Below are 23,330 nucleotides of genomic sequence, written 5' to 3'. Positions count from 1 at the left end.
ATAAACATTCTCAAAGCTACATAAGATAAAGGAATCAAGGTGATAACTGAGATGTAGTTTCTCAACAAAGAGACAACTACTTGAAGTTTTTGGTTTGGACAGTCAAGTGAGCAAGATACCTTAACAAATATCTTAAAGATAGTAAGTATCTTTAAACAAATAATTATTTCTGGAAAAAAGGAAATGACTCCTGTAACTTATGTATAGGTTTATAGGTTTATAGTCATAGCCTACTCTCAACTATACAGTCTAATCTGTTCTTATGTATTTATCATTTTTAAATTTTATTTATTTTTAAAGATATTATTTTTAAGTACACCCAACATGGGACTCAAACCTACAACCCCCAAATCAAGAGTCACATGCTCCACTGACTGAGCTAGCCAAGTGCCACTTATGTAATTTATTAAATGGCAAGTTCTCTGCAATGGCTTTTCTCAATGAGAAGAACTTAATTTGGGAGCACAAAATACAACAAAAGAGGTGTCTGGCTGTCTCAGTGAGTAGAGCATCCAACTCCTGATCTCAGGGTCATGAGTTCTAGCCCCACATTGGGTGTGGAACCCAGTTTAAAAAAAAAATACAGTGAAAAACTTTGTTAATACAAAGTGAAAATGTATGTTATGGTTTCCACAGTAAAACTAAATAATCTACAACACAATTACAAAACAATTTTATTAAGTGATGTGATCAGATACATTTTAACATGATGTGTAAAAACTCACGTATTCTGGAGGGATTTGATTCTGAGAAACAATATAATGTCCACATGTAAATACTAACAACTAAAAAATAATGGGTATACAAGGACAGGTGTGTGATGGGCAAGGAGTACTAGAAGCATCTGACATACATAGCTTTTAATGGACCTATCTTTACTTTCAAAACATAATGGTCACATTTTCTGAATTTCAAACAACACTCATGAGAATGTATCAGATGCTATGTATAATTTCTATGCAGAGCACTAGAAAAAGAAATGTACAGGCCTATGGTTCAAAGACCTTACTTTATAGTCTTGTGGGGCTACACTGTAATCAAGACTAGCCCTTCCACATTACAGAACGTGAGGCCATGAGTACATCAAGTAAAACCAGTCCTCCCTCAAACAGCCAGAAGGATGGCATGGAAGGCCCAGGTAATAATGACAATGACAATGACAACGTAATGTAATAAATGCTAGGGATCTTAATAAAGTTATTGGAATACACATAAAAGGACAATTACTCATGCCAAAGGGCAGCAGGGTGCAGAAAGAAAACCAAGCAGGCATGAGTGTACGTATACACAGCATGTTAAGAAAGCTGAGTGACTGACGAAGTGACCTGAAACACAGGACTGGGGCCAGACTATGAGGGATTTGAAGAGAAAGAAGAAAATCAGTGTGAGGTTGTTACTGCTAGGATATTTGCATGAAAGAGCTTACTTAATTCTTTCCACTGCCTGGGAAGTATACAGTACTGACCCTCAATTTACACGAGGGTCATCTATAAACTGAGCTTAGGAAATGGAACTTAAGAGAAGTAACTTGCTCTAGATTACACACACGTAATAACGTGAGACAGGTGGAATCTTAAATCTGGCATATCTGATGGCAAAGTCTCTGCATTCCCACTATTCCAGGCTGCTGCGATGCCATCTTGGAGGAGTCTGATTTTTATTTTGAAGGAAATGAGGATTTAAAGGATCTTAAAAGGAAGACTGGCATGGTCAAACTTGCATTTTGGAAGGATTAACTTCTGACAACATTGCATGGGATGCTTTGAAGTGAATAGGAAGACTAGTTAGAGAATTGCTACAAAAATCTAGGCAGGAAAAGATTTGAGTTTAGACTGACCTGACAGAAGGAGGAGAGAAGATGGGGTGAATGAGTGATTTACACAGGACTTCGAACTAATAGGACCCGGGCCCTATGCTGTCAACAGGGATGGAAGCCCAGAGATGAGAGCTCCAGAACAGGACAAATTTTCTCTGAGTCGTAGAAGGCACCAGGAAATATAACTCTAGCAAGATCAGGAGAGGAACATGGACTGGAAATAGAGAGCTGGGAAACAAACAACAGATGTTAACTGTGAAGGAAGTCATGGGAGTGGGCAAGAAAGCCCGGAGTGAGCCGCAAGCAGTAGAGGAGGTCAAAAAGGACCAGGAGAGAACAGTGTGCTGGGGCTCGAGGGAGCAGGTTAGTTCATGAAATAATGGGAGGTCAAAACCATGTATGAGCTACTGAAAGGTCAAATAAAACAACTGAAAATAAGCCACTGCCTTTAAAAATTAGTCAGTTACACAGGGGATAAATCACTGCAATCTATTCCCGAAATCATTATTGCACTGTATGCTAACTTGGATGTAAATTAAAAAAAAAAAAAAACATACATACGTAAAATTAAAAAATAAAAAAAATTAGTTACTGGTAACATTTATAGGAGAAGTTTTAATAATAGTGAGGTTAAAAAAGAGAGAATTAAATAGAAATGAAGAATTGTAGAGAGTGCAGATAAATTTGGCATTGGTGGAAAAGAAAAAGGGTAACGAGATGTTACGTGAAAAATACTGCAAATTATAAAGCAGGCTGACAACAAAAAGAGAAGTTTCCTCTCCTGAGCTTTTGATGCTTCGCTACCATCAAATGAAAGATGTATTTACAAAATACAGAGTTTGTTGAAATAAAGATTTATGTTCCAAGAAGTCTGTTTGAGAAAGCTTTCAAGACTCTAAAAAGCCATACTGTAATGTCTCCTGATTTGAAAAGAGAAATATGTTCTCATTCAGGTGATGGCAAAATTAACATTCATGCTGTCTTCCAATATATTTCCGTAACTCAGGAGGCTGTATAAAGAACCAAAAAGAACTGGCCTAGATAAGAAATGCTTGGGGAAAACTAATGATTTAGTAACACTGCTGCTTTTCTGAATCAACATGGAATCATCCCTGATGACTACACTATTGTCTGCAAAAGCAGAATCACTTCAAACCTCTCAGTGTGATCATAATTACAACCCCTGGAACTCAACAAAACTGTGTAACAATCTGACTCTGACACAAAACTTTACCTGTCTCCATTCAGATATCATTCAGAATCACACATTATTAAAATAGCTAATTTAATGAGCTCATTTAATGACTATGACTATAATTAAGTAAATCCCATAAAGGCTACACTGTAAATAGTAACAACATATGCATGAAGGCCATTTAGATCACTAGCTGTATTTTTAATGTAAAGAAGCAAAGCAAATCTGAATTAAGATATATACAATATCCAAACAGTCCTCAAAAACATGCATCTAAATTAAAATAAGGCAGAAGTTAATACCCACAGAATTTTAAATATCTGATCTTTATTTCACAGTATCTCATCTCTCAGATACTTAATTCCACAACAGTCTAAGGTTATCTATATGTGCTAACTCTACTTTTAGATACTAGTTACTTCATAAACGATTTTTTTGTTTTGTTTTTAAAGAAGATCAATACAATATGAAAGCATATATATATATATATATATATACACACACACACACACACACACACACATACATACATATATACATACATACAAACTCTGAGTTAGGTTAGACATTGCAGTCTGGCTACAAAGTTGTAAACTTTGCTTTCTCTTTGGCATAAGTATCTAAATAATATAAATTTTTAAAAACATCATTCTTCAGAAGCTTAACTTCAGACAAATTATTTCCTAATCTAATTAAATTCTGTATTTTTGTGTTTAATTACTTCACAAATCTACAAACAAAATTTCACGATAAAAATACAAAATTAATTCTCTCTTCTGGACCAGGACAGGAAATTCATTTAAAATTCCCTAAAAAAAGACTATAAAACAGATTCTGTTTCAAGAACATAATGAAAATGTGACTAAGTATACATTGGATTTTTTTTACCCATAAAATTAATTTTACTACATCTGTGAGTTTAAAATATTCTTTTACTGATTTACAGTAACTTAACTTAAATCAGATTTAAGTAATTATTAAGCTAATCTTTGAGAGCTACTTACAATCCAGAAGGCAAATTCCCGGCTGCAGCAATACCAAAGGAATACCACACAGCCTCAACGAGGATGAAGTCAACCAAGGCCGACAAAACCCAGGAACCCAGCAAAAAGGACTAAAAATAAAACAGGAAGAACATTATTGAAAGGAGTCTTTCCGGGGGCACCAATGTGGCTCAGTCAGCTAAACGTTTGACTCTTGATCTCCGCTCAGGTCCTGAACTCAGGGTCATGAGTTCAAGCCCCGCATTGGGCTCCACTCTGAGCGTGAAGCCTACTTTAAAAAAATAAATTAAAAGTAAATTAAAAAAAATTTTTAAGTGGTGTTGAAAGGAGTCTTTGAAAAATAAACTAACATTTATTTAATTAGAACCAGCTCTATATTACTTTTTAATATTTGTTTTTATTAGAACAGAGTTTTCAGAACAGGGGAGTAAAGCCATATTGGTCAAATGCATTAACACTTCCATAATTTCCAATATGGTAAAAAAAAATAGATATTTATAGCATGATTTATTTTTAACAAGTAACATACAAACCATTAAGCAAAATAAGTGATTAAAATGTTATTAAAGTCAGAATCCTAATAAAAATTTTTATTGCCCACACACATCTGATATTATCTATTATCATTATCATTTTATTATGTTAGTGGCTTAAATTTAAAATTCCTTGGTTAATAGTCATGCTCCAAATCAGATAGATAATTAAAAGATAACTGTTAATAATAACACCAAGCTAAACAAAATAAAACTATTTAAAAGTAAGAAAACAAAAACATTTTTTTCCAGTACCTAAGTAGCAAAGGAAAAATACATAAAAACTTACTGCAAATTTTCTGCTTCCATATCTTCTTTCAAATATCCTAAAATTATAAATAAGCAGACTACTGCAGAAAGTATCTTTCAAATCAAGGCAAATTATTCTTCCACATATCAACCTCCAAATCTAAATGGGGATTTAAAACAGAGTAAGAGTAAGATTTGTTTAGATCTCTGCCTTACCAAATTTATTACATTTACTTTATACTGCTTATTTTCAATGCTCTAATTTAATAAAAATAATGACGTACACACAAATGGAAAACTCCTCCATGTAGGCGGTCGCCACCTTTAGAGCACAGATGCCCATAAAGTGGAGCATCAGAAGGGGACTTTTGCCTACTTGGCCAGATAAACCAAATCAATCCCGCAAATCAGAAAGGTACCAACTGAGGGCCAAAGGGCCCTTCCGTTCCCTTGCAACAGTGGTTCTCAGGGCTGGCCATACACTAGAATCCCCTGGGGGGTCTTATTAAAAAGCACACCAAGGCCCAGGCCTACCGCTAGATTTTTCAACTCAGTTGGTCTAGGGTGAGGACTTGGCATCAGTATATGTGAGTACATGCATGTGTACGTGTGTTTGTGGGGGGAGGGTTAGTTTATTCAGGTGATTCTAATGTGTAGCCAGGGTCAAGAACCAGTGCATTATAGCAACTGAAACAATACAGAGGCTGTATTATATTCTGACAGAAAGCAGTGGTTTGGATAAATAACTGAAAGACTTTCAGAGGAACTTGACAGCTCCAACATTTGCAAAGGTATTAATTATATCACTATGAAGAAAAGTTTCAGTGTTCCAGAAGTAGAGTGTTATGCTTAAAATGGCTATTCAAGTATGTAGCAAAGAAAAGGTGGTAGGTTATATACCATAATTTGCACTAACACTGTGATATTGTGATTTATGATAAGAAATACAGATTTGGTCTTGTACTCTCATTTCTGGCACACAGCCCTTAAACCCTTGGAATTTCCCAAGCGATGAAAGCCATAAAGGGTGTCTTTTATTATGTCAATGTGTGACTTTTAGATGCACCTAAGAATGGGGTTGGCTGCCAGGGGAACCAACCTCAGGATTAGGGGGTTGGAACTCTCAGTCCCACCCTCTGACCTCCCAGGGAAGAGGCAGGGGCTGGAATCTGGATCAACTGCCAATGGCCAATGATTTAATGAAGCTTCTTCCATTAATACCCAAAAGGCCAGGGTTCAGAGAGCTTCCGGGTTGGCGAGCACAAGGTGCCTGAGAGAGACCAAGGAAGCTCTGTGCCCCTTCCCCATCCCTTGCCCATTGCATTTCTTCTATCTGGATGTTTATCTGTGTCTTTTATCCTATCCTTTTGTAATAAACAAGTAATTCAAAAGTAAAAATGTTTCTCTGAGTTCTGTGAGCCATTCTAGCAGATTAATCAAACCTGAGGAGGGGGTCATGGGAACCTCTGATTTAAAGCCAGCCAGTCTTAAGTACTAGTAACAATTTAGACTTGCAACTGGCATCTGGTGTCCAAAGGGGAGATCATGGTAACCCCTAATCTGTTGCCACTTGGTCAGAAGCACAGGTAACAATCTGGGCTTTGCATGGTGGAGGAGGAGGAGGCAGCCTTGTGGGACTGAATCCTTAACCCGTGAGATACGACACTATCTCCAGCCAGTATCAGGAGTTGGCTGAATTAGAGGATACCTAATTGGTGTCCAAGAATTGCCTGGTGGTATGGGGAAAGCTCCTCCATTGGAACTGGTGCGAGAACGTTCCTTTCACACTCCCAACTCACACACAAGACCCAGCAGCAGCATTTTCAATGAGACCAGCCCATAAATCTCAAAAGCCATAGAGTTCTGCTCTTCCCAGAAGCAAAAACCCAAGGGAAATTTCCTACTTGATATAACCACCACTATAAAAGTAATTCATAGATTCACAATCTGTTAGACCTGGAAGAGCTTCAATCATCTGATCAATACTCAAACGTTGAATATAAAATTTTGAAATGTTAAGTATGAAAATGTTTCCAAAAATGTTAAAAATGCATACTAATGATTTAAAAAACCCAGATTTAACATTGTTTTTTCTTTTGAAATTGTAAATTGCATTTCCATGAGTAAGAAGTGAGAAGCGACATGCCTAGTAGTAAAAGGATATACTGCAACTGCTTCATTATAATCTGCTTTCCTGAAAATAGCAATACAAAACTAGAAAATTTACTTGCTAACGGAATATTAATAAATAATCATTTGTTAAAAATTTAGAGGCTTCAAGGGACTAAGAATAGCAGAAAAGAAATAGCAAGTCAAGAAAAAGTTCCGTCTCCTCTCCTCCCACGGGCCAGTAGAACAGAGCTCACCTGGAAGTCATCCTTGATGGCTTGGAGGTCATACACGAAGAACCTCTGACAGTGCGGTAGGAGGAGGGCCAGCAAGAGGGACAGGGCACTGGGGACCAGCAAAAGACCCTTGGACAGAGGGGCCTTATCTAGGAGAAAGAAAACTTCTTTCAGAATGATTGATTCTAAGATTTAAAAAACTACCTGGGTGAAAGTAAGAGAATTCACTTCTATTACAATGAAGACCAAGTTTGCAAACTCTGGAATTTAGTTCTTATTAACATGTATTTTCAAAACCTGTACCTGCAGAGGTAAGTGATCAAAGGGCACTGGAAAACACGTGGAATTTGCTGGCAGGGGTTCACTGTTCTTTGGCTTTTACATGAGACCAAACCAACTTTACAGCCAGTAACTTCCACCATTAAGAAAACAGTCACCGAAGTGTGAAGAAATTGAGGAGGATGTCTTCTATTAAATTGACCAGTTAGCTCCGAGCATGCATGGGGTTCACAACACATCAACATTTATTTAAAAAATTTAAAGGGCAGTTAAAAGTGCTGCCATTTCTGACTACAGTGGTATGCTGAGATTTTCCCCCATGGGTACTACCGGGGCCCAAGTCAGTTTCTCATCTGAGAGCCGCGTCTCAGTCTTATACGGCCTTCAAGTTACAGCTCAATGGCCACTTCCTCCATCAGCCCCAGTGAACCATTTTACCCTCAGGGGCTTTTCCCCACTCTGCACCCTTGTTTCCAGGTACAGCCTGTCACAGCTCCTTGGACATATGAAATGTTCAGATCATCAACAGGTAAGGCCAAGGGAAACTATCACCGATGGCAACATTCTCAGATTGTGTCAAGTATACTTTAACTGTATTCATGAGAAATTCCTGGGAGTGAATCTACTAGTTACAGTTGGTAATGTGGTTATTGCACCCATTTAAGCATATAAAAATAGACCAACTGTTTCCTTTCTGGTAAGGTCTTGCACACATCTGAATTGGAACCATTAGTAAAAGGAGCTACGTGCTGTCTTCGTGACCCAGCTGCAATCAAAGCTCCAGGGAATCTAAAAATTGAGAGCTCCTCATTGCCTAGCATCTCAAAAGTATGGAAGAGCACTGTGGCTATGAGCATGACCAACCTAAATTCTATCCTGAGCCATTTAAGCTTTTATCTGCTCACCTACAAAATGAAAGGAAGACAATCTACCTTAAAAGCATATGAGGAGCAAGTGAAACGAAGAATGCAGAGAGGGGAGACGCCTCTTGCCACCACACTCTCACCATCCAGGAGAAAGGGCTTCCTCTGCCCCAGGGAAGCTCCGTCATCTTTCTGACGGGGCAGAAGACGGAGTAGGAGTGATAGAGTTGCACCCTGAAGGGGCAGTGAGGATCCTGTTTCCTTCTTCAACTTGGGTTTCCACCTATCCTCATGAAATGGGCCTGACAGTCATTCCTGCCCCTACCTTGCCAGCTCAGGAGAAGCTTGATGTTACTGGAGGAAATCGTACGGCTGAGCTGCAACACTTCCCTGCAGGTCCACGGTCTCAAACCTCAGTGGACGCTCTCCACCAACCAGCAATCTACTGCTTTTCTCCAACTTCTCATTTTCATATGACCTCCTCCCCTCTCCTCAAACCTCCCTGTTCCACACTCCTGACTTGACTCACATGTCACCAAGTGAAGAAATAAATGATGACCTCTGATTATTTCAACCATGCCCTAAAATTAATAAGCACCTCTTATAAACACACATTATCCTACACCCTGGGGTGCAATAATTAATGATGGACAAAGTCCCACTCCTTTGTGGCCTAGACAGAAGAAAAAAGAAAATACACAAAGCTAGGTGATTATGTATTGTGTCAGAGGGAAACAAATGCTATAGAAAAATGAAGTAGGATAAAAAGTATGGTGGTGTTACCCACCATGGATTTCCTGGTCTCTTTCCAGATACATGATAAGACTGCTTAGCCACTCATACCTGCCCCTAGCTGAAGTTAGTATGACAACATGACTTGCTTTGGCCAAGTAAACGTGATAGATGTCACTCCTGTGGAGATACTTGAAGAGCAGTGAATGGTGTTTCCCTCTGCCAGTGCTCAAGATGGCAGCTAGGCTATGAGACGGATCCCAGAGTGAAGACAGTGTGGAGCAGACCTCCCAGGCGACAGAGGAGTACCTTCAGTGGGAAACAAAACTTGTCGTTAAAACGACAAGGTCCCCAATATTTTGCAGTTGTTTGCCACCGCAGCATGACCTAACCTATCCTGATTTAGGGGAAAGCACAGTACTGATGGGAAAGAGGGGCGTTGTTTTACATAAGGTGATTCAAAGGCCCTTCTGATATGGTGACATTTGAGCAGGGACCTGAGGAAGTAGGCCTTGCAGGTATCTGGGGAACTGTATTTCTGGCAGAGAAACAGCAAGCTTTGAGACAGGAACATGCTCAGTACGATTAAGCAGCAGTAAGGATGCCAAAGGCAGCTGAGAGCAAAAGAAGCAAAAGGCAGACAGGCAGGATATAAGGTCAAAGAAATGGGGTATTGGACAGTGCAGAGCCCTGTAAGCCAGCATAAGGACTTTAACCTTTCCTCTAGGAGTGACAGGATATTTGGGGGGATTTAAGGAGAGGAATAACATTATCAGACATGTTTTCAAAGGATCATTTTGGTGGCTATACTGAGAAGAGATTATGGGAAGGCAAGTGTAGAAGAAAGGAGACCATTTAGGAGGCTATCATGATAATCCAGGAAGGGGTGAGGATGGCCTGCACCATGGTGGTTTAGGTAGGGGTGGTAAGACTGGCAGAACTAGGATATGCTTTGAAGGCACAGCAGGCAAGATTTGCTGGCTGACTGGGTGTAAAGTACAGGCAAAATGGAGAAGTCAACGTTTTTGTTCTGAGCAACTGGAAAAACTGCTGCCAGTTACTAAGATGGAAAATCCCAGGGCTCCTGGGTGGCTCAGTCATTGGGCGTCCCAACTCTTGATTTTGGCTCAGGTAGGTCATGATCTCACAATTCATGGGATCAAACCCTATGTCAGATTCTGCACTGACAGCACAGAGCCTGCTTGGGATTCTCTCTCTCTCTCCCTCTGCTCCCTACCTCAAAATAAATAAATGAACAAATGAATGAATGAATGAGAAGAGAGAGAGAGAAAGGAAGGAAATTCCATCATCCTTGCCTTTCCTATGTGTACAAGACCTAGGCCCATCTTGAGAATATTCCCAAACCCCCATCCCTATCCCCACTTGGCCAGCGCTTTACCCTCTACACCAATGCTACCCAAAGTAACCAGTCCACGAACTGCCAGCAGTCACACAGTTAGGTATGAAGTTTGCAGCAGAATGTGAACCAGCACACTGCATCCTTCAGGAAGTCTCACTTTGAAGAAAAAAAAAAAAATCAACTGAACTGAACATGTGCTTTGCTCAAATGTCACCTTATCTGTGAATACCCCATGTAACTAACTTTCTATCCCCTTTGTTCTGGATTATTTTTTTCATAGCACTTATCAACAACTGACTTATTAAACAGTGATTCATCAAATCTATGATTCAAACTGTAAGATAAACCATTATTTTAGGTGTCACTAAAAAAGAAACACTGCCTTACAAAATTCTAAGATGGCGTCAATTATAAAATTCACCCAATTTTAGAAACACTAAAATGTGAAAAATGCAACTTAGAATCAAGAAATAGGTTTCTTTGTGTGTTGCTTCTTCAAGGCAGCAACTTTGATATATTCACTGCTGCAGTATCCCCCTTGCCTGGAACAAGCCCTGGCCCATTAAGGCAGTCAACAAATGTCTGTTTAATGAAAGGTGACTGATGTATAAGAGGTGCTCAATAAATACTGGTGGAAGCCACCCAGTGTCCATCGATGGATAAGTGGATAAACAAAATGTGTTCTACACATTTAACAGAATAGTATTCCCTCTTGAAAAGGAAGGAAATTCTGACACAAGCTACAAGAGGGACAACCTTTCACACATTATGCTGAGTGAAATAAGCCAGAGACAAAAAGATAAATACCATATAACTCCACTTATATGAAGTACCTAACTAGTCAAACTCATAGAAACAGGATGTAGAATGGTGGTTGCCAGGTGGTGGGGGAGGGAGGAACAGGGAGTTGTTCAATGGTTACAGAGTTTCAGTTTTACAACATGAAAAGAGTTCTAGAGATAGATGCACAACAACAATGTGAGTGTACTTAATGCCACAGAACTGTACCCTTAAAAATGGCTGAGATGTTGATTTTATGTTATGTATATTTTACAACAATTAAACATCAAGACAAAAATAAATAAAATACTTACTGAATTAATAACTGATCCTACTTATACAATCATTTTAATTCTGGCCTGAACAAACCCCCAAAAATACAAATCTGATAACTTAAATCAGGTAACTCTATCTGTAAGTCCTCCTCTTAAGATGAGCAATATCAGGATCCCAAAAGTCTATGCACAAAGCAACAATGTACAAATGTCCCAGAAATCCCACACCATAGGACTATGGACAGCAAGATGTACAACCAACTCACGATGTGTACATTTCACTATATGAAAATTTTAATCCCCCCCAAAAGAACTTTAAACAATTATTAAATTCAAATTAATGACATGTTTAAGAGTGTTTAGTGTGTTTAGAGATACAGTGCTACAACTTACTTTGAAATACATACAAAAATAAGATGGACCGATGAAATAAACAGAGGGATGGATATGTGATAAAGCAAATACAAGAAAATGTTGTAGAATCTAAGTTGGTAGGTCCATGGTGTTAACTGTACCATTCTTTCAACATTTAAGCATGTTTGAAAATCTTCATAATAAAACGTGGTGGGGGGGGGGGGGGGGGGGGGAGGCGCACACAGTGAATCACAGAATTTGAAAGCTGAGAAGAACCTCAAAATACATACAACAAAAACTGATAGAACTGAAAACAGCAACAGATAAATCCCAGGTTGGATGCTTCAGCACTCCTCTCTTGGTATCGATAATAAAAGACAGAAAATCGGTGTTACGGACTGAATTGTGTCCCCCCAAAATTCATATACCCCAACCCTCAATGTGACTCTATGTGGAAACAGGGCCTTTAAAGAGGTATAAAAGAAGCCATAAAAGTCGGGACCTAAGAAGACGAGACACCAGGGATGCACACATACAAAGAAAGACCATGTGAACCCACAGGGAAACAGCCACCTACAAGCCCCGGAGGAAGGCCTCAGGAAAAACCAAACTCGCCAACACCTTGAGCTTGGACTTCCAGCCTCTCAACTTGTGAGAATATAAATTTCTGTTGTTTAAGCTATGCCGTCTGCGATATGCTCTTATGGCAATCAGTGAAAATACATAAGACTTGAAAAACAACATGGACCAATTTGACCTGAATGACTTTTATTGAACACTCCACCCAACAACAGCAAATTACATTTTTTTTTTCGAGTGCATTTAGAACATTCCCCAAGAAAGATCATGTTCCAGGTCATAAAACTCACCTCAATAAATATAAAGAAATTAAAATCATACAAAGTATGTTCTCCAACTATAAGAGAATTAAACGAGAAAATAACAGGGGGCGAATGGAAGGCTTAGTTGAGTGTCTTGGGTCATGGGATCGAGCCCCACATGGGGCTCCATAGTGAGCATGGACATTCTCTTAACATTCTGCTTATCATTCTCTCTTTTCCTCTGACCCTCTCCCTTTCTCTTCCTCTCTGAAATGAAATGAAATGAAATGAAATGAAATAAAATAAAAAAACAACAGAAAGATGGATGGAAAATCTCCCCCAAATTAGAAAATAACATATATAGTATCTAGGTCAAAGAGGGGAGTCACAAGGAAAATTAGAATATATGTTAACGACAATGAAAAGTGAAAGTACAATCAAGCAAAATTTGTGGCCTGAAAATAAAGCAGTATTTAGAGGGAAATTTATAGCATTAAATGCTTATACAGGAAGAGAAAGTTCTCAGATAATGATATAGGCTGCAAACTTAAAAAAAAAAAAAAAAGGAAAAAGAAGAGCAAATTAAACCCTAAGCAAGTAGATCAAAAGAAATAATACATGGGCAGGTCAATGAAATAGAAAACCAAAATATAACAGAGAAAAAAATCACTAAAACTAAAAGTGATTCTTTGAGATCAATGAAATTGATACAACTCTAGGAAGACTGATCAGAAAAAAAAAAAAAAAAAAGGAGACACAAGTACCAATATCAGGAATGAAGGAGAGGGCACCACTACAGATCCCTTGGACATTAATAGGATAATAAAAAGTTGCACAACATTGTAAAATGTACATAATGTCAGTGGACTGTACACCTAAAAATGTTTAGAATAGTAAATTTCATCTATGTACTTTTTAGCACAAATAATTTTTTAAAAAATAAGGGGATAGTAGAAATGATATTTTGTCCCTTTATTTGACAACTTAGATGAAATCAACAAATTTCTTGAGAGATACAATCTACCAAAGCTCACTCAAAAAGAATTGGGTAACTTGAATAGTTTTATAGAACTACAGAAATGAAGAAATTTAATTTCTTAGTTAAAAGTCTTCCAACAAAGAAAACTCCAGACCTGATGGCTTCACTGGAAAATTCTATCAAGTATTTAAGGGAAAAAGAGTACCAATTCTGCACAAATTCTTCCACCACAAAAAAGAGGACAGAACAGTTCCCAATTCATTTTATGAAAACATTACACTGATACCAAAACCAGACACACATTAAAACAAAAGACGGTATCTCGGGAACAGAGATGCAAAATTCTCAACAAAATGTCAGCAAACTGAATTCAGCTACACAGAAAAAGGATAAAACATCAGAACCAAGTGAAGTTTATACCAGGAATGCAAAGCAACTCAATGTACTTCACCATATCAATAAAGAAAAATATACCACATAACTCTGTTCACATCCTGTACAACTATCTGCTTATTTTACGAAGTCACTTTTTGTCAATTCATGAGACAAAACTGGCCACATACTGCTGTGTAGTTAATGACAGGCTGTCTCCTTGATCAAATCTTACTACTAATTCTATCCAACATGTATTGAGCACTTACTAAGAGCAAAGTACTATACACAGCACTTTACGTGTACTACCTCGCTCCTGACACTCGCACCTCAGGACCTCTACAGCTGCTACTCCCTCTACCCAAAATGTTCTTCCCAAGTCCAGTGTATCCTCATCATTCAGTCCCCATTTCAAATAGCATCTCCTCAGACTGGCTTTCTCTTATAACTCATATATTGCTCTGGAGCACATCATCCTGTTTTATTTATTTTATAGCATTTTTCACTATTTGAAATCCTTCTTTGCTTACTTCTTGGTCTCCTTCACCAGAATATAAACTGTATGAAGGTAGGGTCCTTGTTTGTCTTGCTCTCTGATATATTCCCACGCCCAGAACAGCACCTGGCACACGGTCATGTTTCAGTGTATTTGGTGAATGAATTATGTGAGGTAGAAACCACCCTCTCTAAATGTAGATACACGAGAAAACCGTGACTCAAAGAGAAGCTACCTGTCCATGTCTTGGAGTTCCACTGAAAGTAAAGGGCAAGACAAAGGTTTATAGACAGGCGGTGTATTTTGGAATGTGATCCCAGGGAGCAGGAATTAAGGACATGGGGAATCAAATAGGGAGGAAGAGTCAGTGCAAGGATTCATTATCAAATTGGGCACCACTACAAGCGATAGATGTTTCTGACCAGTGTTTGATCCGCAGTTTTTTCTAAGAAGCCTTGTGAATGTATCTCAGAACCATGACCAAGGAAAGACAGAAAAGCATTTTTATCCATCATCCTTCAATAGTCTCGAGTGACCACAGAAAAGAAGCCCTGTGGGAGGAACAGACAAATACACTTTGCCAAACCAGACCAACTAATCCAAATAAGACTGTAGAAAAACATGGAATAAGAGGTGAGGACCAGTGCGCTGAAATGCTGTGCGAGGTGTCTGCTATACTGGCTAGGGAGAGGCAGAGCCAGGTTCAAACCCTGACGATCTGACTGCAAATAAAACTGCTTCCTATGCTGCACTGACACCGAGCTCCAGGGATAAAAGGGACTTTCACCTGCATGGTAGGTTTTAAGTGAAAGACATATACAGTGACAAACGTCGGTACTAGAAATCAAAGTGGTGCCCTATATACTAAAGTCAATGCAACTGTGACTAGAGACATAAAGACTGCAGCTCTGCAACACAGAGCAGTGGACACTTATTAAATGCTGAGCTGATCGAAAGTTTTAAAAAATACATAAACCCTTTCATCTAAAAAATATATATATTTATCTAGGAATTTAGCCCGAAGTAATTATCATGGATGTGCACAAAGATTTTGCTACAAAGATACTCATCACAGCAACGTTTATAATAGTGAAAAGACTAGAAACGACATGAATTTCCAGCAGGAAAACGGATAAATTATGTTCTATCTGTAAACTGGAATAATATTTGATTTTAAGTAGCAGAAAACTATTTCATGCATTGGGAAGATGTTCCTAAATAGTAAGTACGCAACATTTCTGGCAGATTTATTATATAGTATTTTTAAAAATAGTACATTAGTACATGAGTTTAAGAAGCATCTATCAAAATATTACAAGTGGTAATCTCTGAATGATCTGTTCATAAGATATTCAAGTTTTTTTAATAAAAAATAATTTTTGTTTAGTTAGCTACTAATTCAGTAAAAAGTTTCATGAAATCGCTATGCACTGAGGTAAGGCAAGTCACTAGCAATCTTCTGGCCTCCCTGTGAGTAGAGCCAGGAAGTGGTTCATACATGAAGTAACCAAGCAGTGATCAAATTAAACTTTAAAAAAAGTCACTTGTCTGCAACAGGTCCTTCCACCTCTGAAAATAGAGATGTTATAAATTTTGAGAACAGACAATGCATTAATCTAAAAGTAAAGCTGCAAAACATCTATGCCCAAGATAATATAAAACAGCAAAGTTTAAGATACTTTCTTTTGGGTCATTCACCTCTTTGGTACAACCAAAGTACACAGCCATCTCTTTGTGGCAGTGCATAGCAATCAGGCTTTGTTGACTATGTATCATCCTAAAATAATTATTACAGTATATGTGGATTACTTCACACCAGGCACTGTGCTTAAAAAAGCACTTTCTGTATACTGCCTTCTCAGTGAATGTTTACCATAACCATGCGGCAGCAATTACTTATCTGCATACTCTAGGTGAAAAATAGGCTTAAAAAGGTTAAATTACTTGCCCAGGGTCACAGCTAGTTAGTTAAGGGGCTGAGATTTAAACCTAGTTCTGCCTTGACTCTAAAGAAAAAAAGGTTTTCTAATGTAGAACAAGGAAATATGATATCTTGATATCATGGTCCATGGTCCAAAAAGATTTTCATTATTACTATTTTTAGTGCTTTGCATGTTATCTTTTTGGTTCCTCAAAAAATTAAACACAGAATTACCATCTGAACCAGCATATCTACTCTTTGTTATACACCCAAGAGAACTGAGAACAGATGTTCAAACTAAAATTTAAATATGCACAGCAGCACTATCATAATAGCCAAAAAAGTGAAAACGCCCCCCAAATGTTCATCAGCAGATGAACGGACAAACAAAATGTGGTCTATCCTTACAACAGAAAATCATTCAGTCAGAAAGGGACTGTAGTGCTGATACCTGCTACAGTATGGATGGACCTTGAAAACATGTTTAAGTGAATGAAAGCAGCCACAAAAGCCACATACTGCATGATTCCATTTACATGTAATGCTCAGAATTTAAAAATCCATACAGACAAGAAGCAGATTAGTGGCTGTCAGGGGAAGGGAAGGGAAGGGAATGGTGAGTGGCTGCTTAATGTGGGTACTGGGTTTCTTTTTGGGGTGATAAAAGTTCTGGAATGGGACAGTGATCGGTAATGATTGCACAACAACGTGAATGTACTAGAAGACAACGACTGAACACTTTAAAATGGTGAATTTTGTCTTATGTGAATTCTACCTGAATAAAACTACATGACTTTTCCATACTGAGGACACTAACCACAGATCTTGCAAAGCTTAGCCATGTGGGCTGTAACAGAAGCATCACAGCTAACGAGAGAGAGAAGGGCTGGGACTGGGGGGAAGAAGGCATCAACCCAGCAACTCCACCGTCCCCACAAGGCGCCCATGTAAAAATACACTTGTCAAAAACCCCAGTGTGGTTCACACCCCAGAGAGGAGAGGCCGCCATATCCTATCATATTGGTTTTCCTATTTCTGACCACCTGACTATTGGTAAACTTCTCAGGGTTCCACAAGAATACTGTCTCATGAAGTAACTTCCTGAAAGTTTTCGTCAGAAAGAGGCTAAAGCAAAAATAAGTGTAGGAGTCCAAAAAAGTGCAATAACCCGGGCACCACCAGAGACACCTCCTGCTTCCGTTATGATTTTTTCTTTGGGCCTCCAGGCTTCCCAGAAGAAAACTCAATGAAACTTATCTTCAGTGACCAAGTTAGGGAGGAACGAGAGTGCCTTCTGGTGTAATCTCAACAAAGACTTCCATAAAACTGCCTGGGAATCAAAAGGTCTCAAGTTTATTTTTGTTACATTCATTTCCCTATGGTGTTCAAAAGTAAAACGCTGTAAGCCACCCACAAATCCACTCCTGTTCCTCATGTACCGAAGACAATTCACTGACACTGGGTTCCTGCCACGCTGACTCCTCCTCAAAGAGGCCACCAAACAACTGGGCAGAGTGCCTGGCTCACAAGGGCAGCCAACACATGCTGGTTACCAGACCGGTGCTTGTAAAATGTATCAGGGAAGCGAACAAGAGAAAAGACTAATAACAATTTCAAAAAAACAAGCACAACAAAGAGGCAAGGAGGAGAACGTGGCTTTGTATATTGAGACAAAAATATATTCTGTACCTAAAATGTTTAGAGAGTGTGAGTTAGGTGCGAAAAAAGGGCAATAAAATTTGAAAAGAAGTTCTAAAACAGGGCATAACACAGCGGCTTGCATGCCAGAGAAAAGTGTGTCGTATCTGCAACTCATCAACAATGGCATCAGTCACTTTTATTTTGGTCCTGCCACTATGCTGGACACTACTCAGGTTTATCCTTCTTAGGAAGATTTTATACATTAAGCTTTTTGTTAAGCATAAAAAGCAGTAATTGTTAAAAATGCTAATTAGACAGGGAATACAATTATAATAAAATAATAATTTAATTTTTTTTTATTTTTACATTTATTTATTTTTGAGAGACACAGAGAGACAGAGCACAAGTGGGGGAGGGGCAGAGAAAGAAGGAGACACAGAACCCGAAGCAGGCTCCAGGCTCCAAGCTGACGGCACAGAGCCCGATGCAGGGCTCGAACTCACAAAGCCCAAAGAAGAAAACTATGAATGTTACACATAAATAGAGAATAAATTATCCAACAGTAAGAACAACTCTGAAAAAGTGAATGAAGAGGTTTGTGCATAGTTCTGAACTCTGCAATAAACTCTGAGAGAGAGAGAGAAAAAAAAAAAGTAATTTTAAAAAAGGGAAAAATGTGTGGTTATTGGCAAGGAAATCTGTTCAAGTCCTAAAAAGGTCAGGCAGGAATCAGTGAAACAGGGGAAGTAGACGGCATAAAGTACATGATCAGTAGACTTCTGTCACTTAACAATTCAGCCCGACGTTGCCACACTGTCATCTTAAGACATAATCAAACGCTGGATTTCAGTCTTTAATACTCCAACTTTAAAACGTTAGAAAGTCGGGCACCTGGGTGGCTCAGGGGGTTAAGCATATGACTTTGGCTCAGGTCATGATCTCATGGTTCACGAGTTCAAGTCCTGCACTGGATGAGCTTGAGGCCAGCTTCAGGAGAGCATGAGCCCTGCTTCAGGTGAGCCGTGTTCTCTCTCTCTCTCTCTCTCTCTCTCTCTCTCTCTCTCCTTCCCTCCCTCCCTCCCTCCCTCCCTCCCTCTCAATCTCTGTGCCCCTCATGGGATTCTCTCTCCATCTCTCTCTCACTTGCCCCCTAACCTGAAAGAAAGAAAGGAAGGAAGGAAGGAAGGGAAGGAGGGAAAAGTCGGGTGCTTTGGGTGGCTCAGTGTGTTAAGTATCCGACTCTTGATTTCAGCTCAGGTCAAGATCTCACAGTCATGAGACTGAGCCCCCGTTTTGGGATTGTCTCTCCCTCCTCTCTCTGACCCTACGAGTGCGCACATGCACCCGTGCTTTCTTTCAAAATAAACATGTAAAAATAAATAAATAAAATGTTGCACATTAACTTTCCTCCTCACCCCCAAAAGCCTCACTACCAACACACGAATCAAACAAAACATATCTGTGTGGGCTGCCCCTTTTCAAAGCCTGGCCTAGAGAATCGCCAGAGAGGGAATGTCTATCAGAGAGATGTTAATTTAAGAGAGGGCTGAGCTGAGGGGTGCCTGGGTGGCTCAGGTGCTTAAGTGTCCAACTGGATCTTGGCTCAGGTCATGATCTCGCAGTTTGTGGGATCAAGCCCTGCATCAGGCTCCGTGTTGATGATGTGGAGCCTGCTTGGGATTCTGTCTCTCCCTCTCTGTGCCCCTCCCTGGCTCCGTACTCTCTCTCTGCCTCTCTCTCTCAAAATAAATAAACTTAAAAAAAAAAAAAAAAAAAAACTTTTTAAGAGAGGGCTGAGCTGTAAAGGCCAAGTACAGGGAAAGTGCGGCCAGTAACAGCTTCATGACAAACCATAGATGGTTCTCCATGTTCAAAGACCTAATGAATCTTTGAATGAACAATGGATGACAAATAAGGATACCACAGCTACAAAGATAGACACTAGAACATCTGATTAAGACAAATGGGAGAGGCAGTTACCTATTCAGCAGATGTTTAATGTAGACTAAATGGGCCTACTTTGGGAAAAGATGCAGACAGAACATATTTCTGCAAGGTAGAGAAATCCAAGTCTGATTTGAAAGTTTTGAGGATCCAAGGAACCTCTCCCTTTTGGGTCTGGTGGAAAAGCATAAGAGAACCAAACTTAAAATCTATTTGTTTGGACTTGTATGTGGCATTTGGGCACCTACTCTGTGTGTGAGCATGCTACTGACATCTCTAATCCCCAGGGGCTGAAACTGGCTAGCTGATGGGGACAAAAGCCCCACTTAAACTCTACGTACTAAAATTAATTCTAAAAGGATTAAAGCATCAAATAAAAGCAAGGAAAACAAAAAGACAGCTAGATGAAAGTTCAAGGTGACAGACTCATACACCTGTCCACTTTTCCTCCCTTCTAAAGTTATACTGAAATAAGAACTCTCAAAACACCAGAGAAATGTCTCCTTCCAGAGTCCAGGGAACTAATCAATAAACACCAAGACCTCGGGAGAAGTATGACCAACAAGAATTACTCATCAGAATAATTTAGAGTATTTCTCAAACTTCAGTCATTCCCACTGTAGCACCACAATTTTGCTATATCCCAGTATCACCTATCATTTAATATTTTCTTTAAATCATTTATGATTTAATTAAATAAGCATATTTTAATTGAAATTTAGTATTACCACAGTAAATGGAAAATGAGTGTCAGTCTGTCATCAGTAGGTGGTAACTACAAAAATAAACACACTTTACTAAATTCTTACTAATATTATTGCTGATAGGAAGACCTGGGCCTGCCTCCTGTTCTCTGCTACCATAGGAAATGAGCTGCTATGAGAGAGGTTTTCAGACTAGTATCTGAGACTTGCTCTTTGATACAATCAAGACGAAAAAGAACTTTCTGAAAGGGAGTCATTATCTTACCTTTGTGTCAATGGCACTTCACGTTGGGCCCACATCCTGTTTAAACCATCTCTGTACCGTAAACACCACACGTGCACAGGTGACAGCTGGGCCAGTAGGCCCTTCCACCAAACCCTGCCCTGAGACACACTTTCTCACATTTCTTCCCACACACGGCCATTCATTCATTCCAACACTCCAGATAGAAAAAAATCTTTACCCCAAAATAAAATCTAAGAAACGCTCTCTGAAGAAAGGGGGCAAAGTAATTTGGGAAGACACTGAGAGGGTCAGAAAAAAAGTAGAAAAGAGCTTGGGGCAACATCAAACTCCCAAAGCAGATGGCAGCCTGGGTGACAGGCAATGGGGGGAAGGGGTAGCAAGAGAGTTTACTCAGGAGTAAAGCTCACAGAAAGTGCCAACCCCACCTAATTTTGCTAACTGAACAGGATTCTCACCATCCCTTGCCTCAAATAGGGAAACCAGCCTATCCACGTGCTACACACACTTGAACACGGCCTATAATCAGCCCCGACATTTAAGGTTTGGGCCTGATGGAGACAAAGACCTACCCACAAATAATGAGGAAACCCATACTAGCTACTTACGAATTCAGTCTTTCACTATGTACAAGAACGGCCAAGCAAGTATCCAGAAAGTTCACTACTTGTGTCCTCTATATGAAAGCTTACTCTGGGAGAATGTCCCTAGCCATCAGGGAAAAAAGACAAAGCCAAGAAGAAAATGATGCAAGAGTCAAGAAACAAATGTAGTTGAGTTTAACTTAATTTTTTCTTTTTTTTTTTTTTAAGAGTTTATTTTGAGAGAGAGAGAGAAAAAGCATGAAGGAAGGGCAGACAGGGAGAGAATCCCAACTAGGGTCCACACTGTCGGCGCAGATGCAGGGCTCAATCCCACGAACTGTGAGATGATCTGCGCTGAGATCAAGAGTTGGGCGCTTAACCAACTGAGCCACCCAGGGACCCCAAGCTGAACTTAAAGTAGTGAAGACCACCAAAAGAAATTAAACTCCTTGAAAAAGCACATGTTTTCTGACCTAGGGCTCTATGTCCTTCTGACTCTAATTACACATCCTGGTTCTACCATAAATATACAATCATAATAACATAAATAGAACTATTGGCTTTGATTTTCTATATAAAAATTAACTTACTGATAAAGCATGGAAGGCTTCATTACCATTACAGAACAGACTGTAAGCACACACGGCATATAGAGAACACAAATCAGGAATTAGAGTACAGAAGAGGAACCCATGTTCTTGGTCCAATTTCTCATTTTCATAGTGGAGTCTACTGATAGTTCAAAAATTGGTAAATCAAAAAAGGGAGTTTCCTCCATTATTTAAAATCATAAAGGTAACCACTTCAAGGAATAACCAAACCAAAACTAAAAGATGAAGGAGATGTTGGAGGTATGCAAATTCCTCATCTTTCACAACGGGGAATCTATAAACGGAACAAGTCGTTGACAAATCAGTAGAGGCATAAATATATCACTTAAAGCTATAATAGTAGCTATAATATAAGCAGCAAAGAAAAAGGAACTTAAAAGTAGTTCCTCCTATTGAGGAGAATTCATATTATATACTTACTTATTGTTACCATACACTTATATTACCCATATTAATTACACACGCACATGTGTGCGCGCGCACACACACACACACACACACATTCATAGGGAAAAACAATCTACAAGAATACACTCCAAACTGTTGTTGGCATTGAGAGAAAACTTCACATTTCACTTCCTCCTCCTCTGGGCTATTTGAATTTGTACCAGCAGTATATAGTATCTTCTTAATTAGGAAAAAAGATACAAAAAATGTTAGATGAAAATTCAACAGATCTCAGAGGCCTAGGACTCGATTAAGAATAAATTTGGCCTAATAAAATTTATGAGCTAAATCCCTTTATTTTAATGACTTATTTATAAATGAAAAACTTTATATGAAAAAACTTCATGAACAAAATTAAAAAGCAATTGACAAGTGGTTAAAATATTCGTAACATACACCAAGACAATAGCCAAAACCCTTAAAGGCTTTTATAAATGAACTTAATAAAACTATAATATTCCAGTAGAAAAAAAAACGGGCAAAGTACATGAACAATCAAATCTGTTCAAAAATATATTAAAATGGCCAGTAAGGGGCGCCTGAGTGGTTCAGTCAGTTAAGCTTCCGACTTCAGCTCAGGTCATGATCTCCTGGTTTGTGAGTTCGAGCCCTGGGTTGGGCTCTGTGCTGACAGCTCAGAGCCTAGAGCTTGCTTCACATTGTGGCTCCCTCTCTCTCTGCCCCTCCCCTGCTGGCGTGCTGTCTCCCTCTCTCAAAAATAAGTGTTAAAAAATTTTTTTTTTAAATGGCCACTAAATATGAAAGGAGAAAAAAGTTCACT

At 39.0% G+C, this 23,330-nt stretch overlaps 1 protein-coding gene across 2 annotated transcripts in view; it reads right to left on the bottom strand.

The window, feature by feature from the left end:
* UBAC2 (UBA domain containing 2) overlaps window positions 1-23,330 on the bottom strand; it is a 171,555-nt gene that overhangs the window by 134,668 nt on the left and 13,557 nt on the right. For both annotated transcript variants that reach the window (XM_049647498.1, XM_049647497.1), the window contains exons 2-4: window positions 7,164-7,291; window positions 4,838-4,957; window positions 4,016-4,125 (exon numbers count right to left, since the gene is read on the bottom strand). In XM_049647498.1, coding sequence (XP_049503455.1) covers window positions 4,016-4,125; window positions 4,838-4,957; window positions 7,164-7,291 — 358 coding nt within the window. The remainder of the gene's footprint in view (window positions 1-4,015; window positions 4,126-4,837; window positions 4,958-7,163; window positions 7,292-23,330) is intronic.

This window comes from Panthera uncia (genome assembly GCF_023721935.1).
Source record: "Panthera uncia isolate 11264 chromosome A1 unlocalized genomic scaffold, Puncia_PCG_1.0 HiC_scaffold_16, whole genome shotgun sequence".
Lineage (NCBI taxonomy): Eukaryota > Metazoa > Chordata > Mammalia > Carnivora > Felidae > Panthera > Panthera uncia.
The sequence above is the reverse complement of the archived record's forward strand: the minus strand, read 5'-3'. Positions and strand labels throughout refer to the sequence as shown.